Source organism: Pteropus alecto, unplaced genomic scaffold (assembly GCF_000325575.1).
Source record: "Pteropus alecto unplaced genomic scaffold, ASM32557v1 scaffold114, whole genome shotgun sequence".
NCBI lineage: Eukaryota > Metazoa > Chordata > Mammalia > Chiroptera > Pteropodidae > Pteropus > Pteropus alecto.
The window spans coordinates 2,629,737-2,632,247 of NW_006435793.1; the positions used below are offsets into that span (position 1 = coordinate 2,629,737).

The 2,511-nt window shown below is 56.7% G+C and overlaps 1 protein-coding gene across 1 annotated transcript in view; it reads right to left on the reverse strand.

The window, feature by feature from the left end:
• COL15A1 (collagen type XV alpha 1 chain) overlaps nucleotides 1-1,921 on the reverse strand; it is a 97,072-nt gene extending 95,151 nt beyond the window's left edge. The window contains exons 1-2 of the mRNA XM_006911589.3: nucleotides 1,739-1,921; nucleotides 1,572-1,657 (exon numbers count right to left, since the gene is read on the reverse strand). Coding sequence (XP_006911651.1) covers nucleotides 1,572-1,657; nucleotides 1,739-1,749 — 97 coding nt within the window. The 5' untranslated portion in view covers nucleotides 1,750-1,921. The remainder of the gene's footprint in view (nucleotides 1-1,571; nucleotides 1,658-1,738) is intronic.
• Between the last annotated feature and the right edge of the window lie 590 nt (nucleotides 1,922-2,511).

Here is a 2,511-nt window from a genome sequence, read left to right on the forward strand (position 1 = left end):
TTTACGTTATGGATGTGAATAGGACTTCTTCTGTGTTAAAAACCACAGCTCTCACCTGACATCAAGGGATCCAGCCTACAAGTGCAGGAGGAAAGAAACACCAGAGTGTGTCTCCTCAGAACCTTCTTCCCTTTGGGGATAAGAGCAGCAGCAAAGCTCACAAAAGACCACAGAACCTGAAGCTGCCTTCTGCTGCTGAGTTGGCAGTACCTTATATCACATGCAAAATTGCAACGTTCTACACGGGCCATGGTGCTGAGAAGCCAAAACTGTGCTCCTGCTGCCCTTTGATTTGCAAAAAATGCCAGACTGGACGCTCTGACAGGAAAAGCTGTCATCGTTTTTTGGGTTTCGCTCCCAAGGAAATAATGGTTTAGGCTGTCCCAGGCTTCTTCCCGCACACGAAGAGTTAACCAAGGCCACCCACTCAATCCCCAGTTTCCTTCAGGGGGACAGAAGTTGCTCCTCCCTCCCCCAACACCTCTACTGAGGCTATGTACTAATCTCCTAAATCCAAAAGGGGTCAGAGACTACAGTTTGGAGAGCGTAGTTCTCCCGCAAAACTGCATGAAGAAAGGATTGAACAAGGCAGAACTGGAGCCTGGAGATCTGGGCTTAAGTCCTGCCTTTTGAACTGGCCACTTCCTAAGCCTCTCTCATCCTCAGTGCCTTCTTCTGTAGAAATGCCTGCATTGCTTTCTAACACAGCGATTGCAAGGATCAAGCCATAATGTCTATCAATTATTTTGTGCCTAATATGTGCCTGTGTGTGGAAAGCACATTATTTCTAATATCTCTCTTAATCTTCACAGCATCCCTAGAAGGGAAGGTGATCTAATTGTTTCCTTTTTTCAAATGAGAAAACAGGCACAAGGTCATCTGCCCCACGCACAATTCAAACCCACGTAGCCTTACACATCTTAACCGAAATCTATTTTAACTAAGAGGCACTATTCATACAACCATCTCTGAGTCCTGGTGGGAAAGTGAAGTTCAGGAACGGAAGGTACCAGATGCCTGGCTCCCAGCCCATAGCTCTTCCCATCACCCATGGCGCCACTGCCCCATGGATGTGACTCTCTAGGTAACAGCGCTAAGTTTGGCATCAGAGCAATTCATCCCGTTATCTCTCTCGCGGCAAAAGCACCAGGTGTCTCTGCTGGCGGTCATGCTTCTGCACCTGTGTACAGGAAGGGCACCGGACCTGCCCTTAGAATGTGCAAGGCAGCACGCACGACCTGAGCCGGGCGCTGGGTGAGCGGGAGCTAACTAACTGTCCCCGCGGAGCCGCTGGTGCTGTCACTGCGCTTCCAAAGTCCCTCTCTGCCCATGATTGGATGGACCGCGCCTAGCTCAGACACCTTGGGTGCTCAGACACCTTGGGTGCCCAGACAGCGCTCCACTAGCCCCAGCTGCCCAGGGACTCCCATTCACCCCCCCGCACGGCCCGTGAAAGCCGCGGGAGGACCGCCAGTGCGCACTGAGCGGCGAGGACTCCCTTTTATGTCCAGGAATGAAGCGCGCACCGCAGCCGCACCCGCCGCCAAAACCGACTTCCCCAGGGCGCTTACCTGTCGCGGCGCGGGATCGGGTGGCAGCGGCGAGAAGCGCAGAGACCCAAAGCAGCCACGGCAAGCGCCAGCCCTGCACGTTCCTCCTGCAAGAAGTGGCCGAGGGAGAGAAGGTGAGGCGGGCGAGAGAGACCGAGGGGGCCGGGGCGCGGGGACGCGGGTCCTACCTTGGCGCCATCTCGCGGGTCTGTGGAGCCCCGAAGGCGCGGAGCGGCTGAGCTCCACCGAGGCGAAGGGGCGCTGCGCTGCGCTGCTCGCCCTTCCTGCAGGGAACAAAGGCGGCGCTGGGCAGCGGCCTCGGCGGGTAGGCTCCCGGCTTTCGGCCCGCGCCCTGAGTCACCCGCGCTCTGAAACCCGACTCCGCCGCGCCCTGCGCCCCCCCGCGCGCTGCGCCGCGCCCCACCTCGGGCAGCGGCGGCGCACTCCCCCCACCTCCGGGATTTCCCCACGCCCCTTTTCCCCTCGACGGATGCGCGCTCCCTGGCCATCCGAGCGGCCTTATGTAACCTTCTAGAGAAGTCGGGCGTCCGCGCTAGTCTGGGAAAGCGAACGTGGCTCCCTCCCGCCCTCACGTCTGTCCCTGTCCGGGCTGCCCCGTGGACAAAAGCGCTTTCCATTCCCAGGCCAATGGAATCCTCTCAAAGGCCCAGGGAGGCTGGAATCATTGTGATTTCCCTAAACAACGGAGGAAACTGAGGCTCAGAGAGGTGGCGCCAATATCCCAAGGTCACACAGCTGGACTGGGCTCCTGCCTGCTGTGCCCTGCCAACCATGTTTGACCCAGGAACCCACTTGGATGCCCCAAGGTGGCCTCATTTGGGCGGTATAAGTTGTACATATAACTAAATGCAGCTGAGATTATCCTGATAAAAATTGTAAATGTATCTAATATTCCAGAGGTTTCTTCTCTATATCTTGCCTGCACCCCCGACCCCCCACT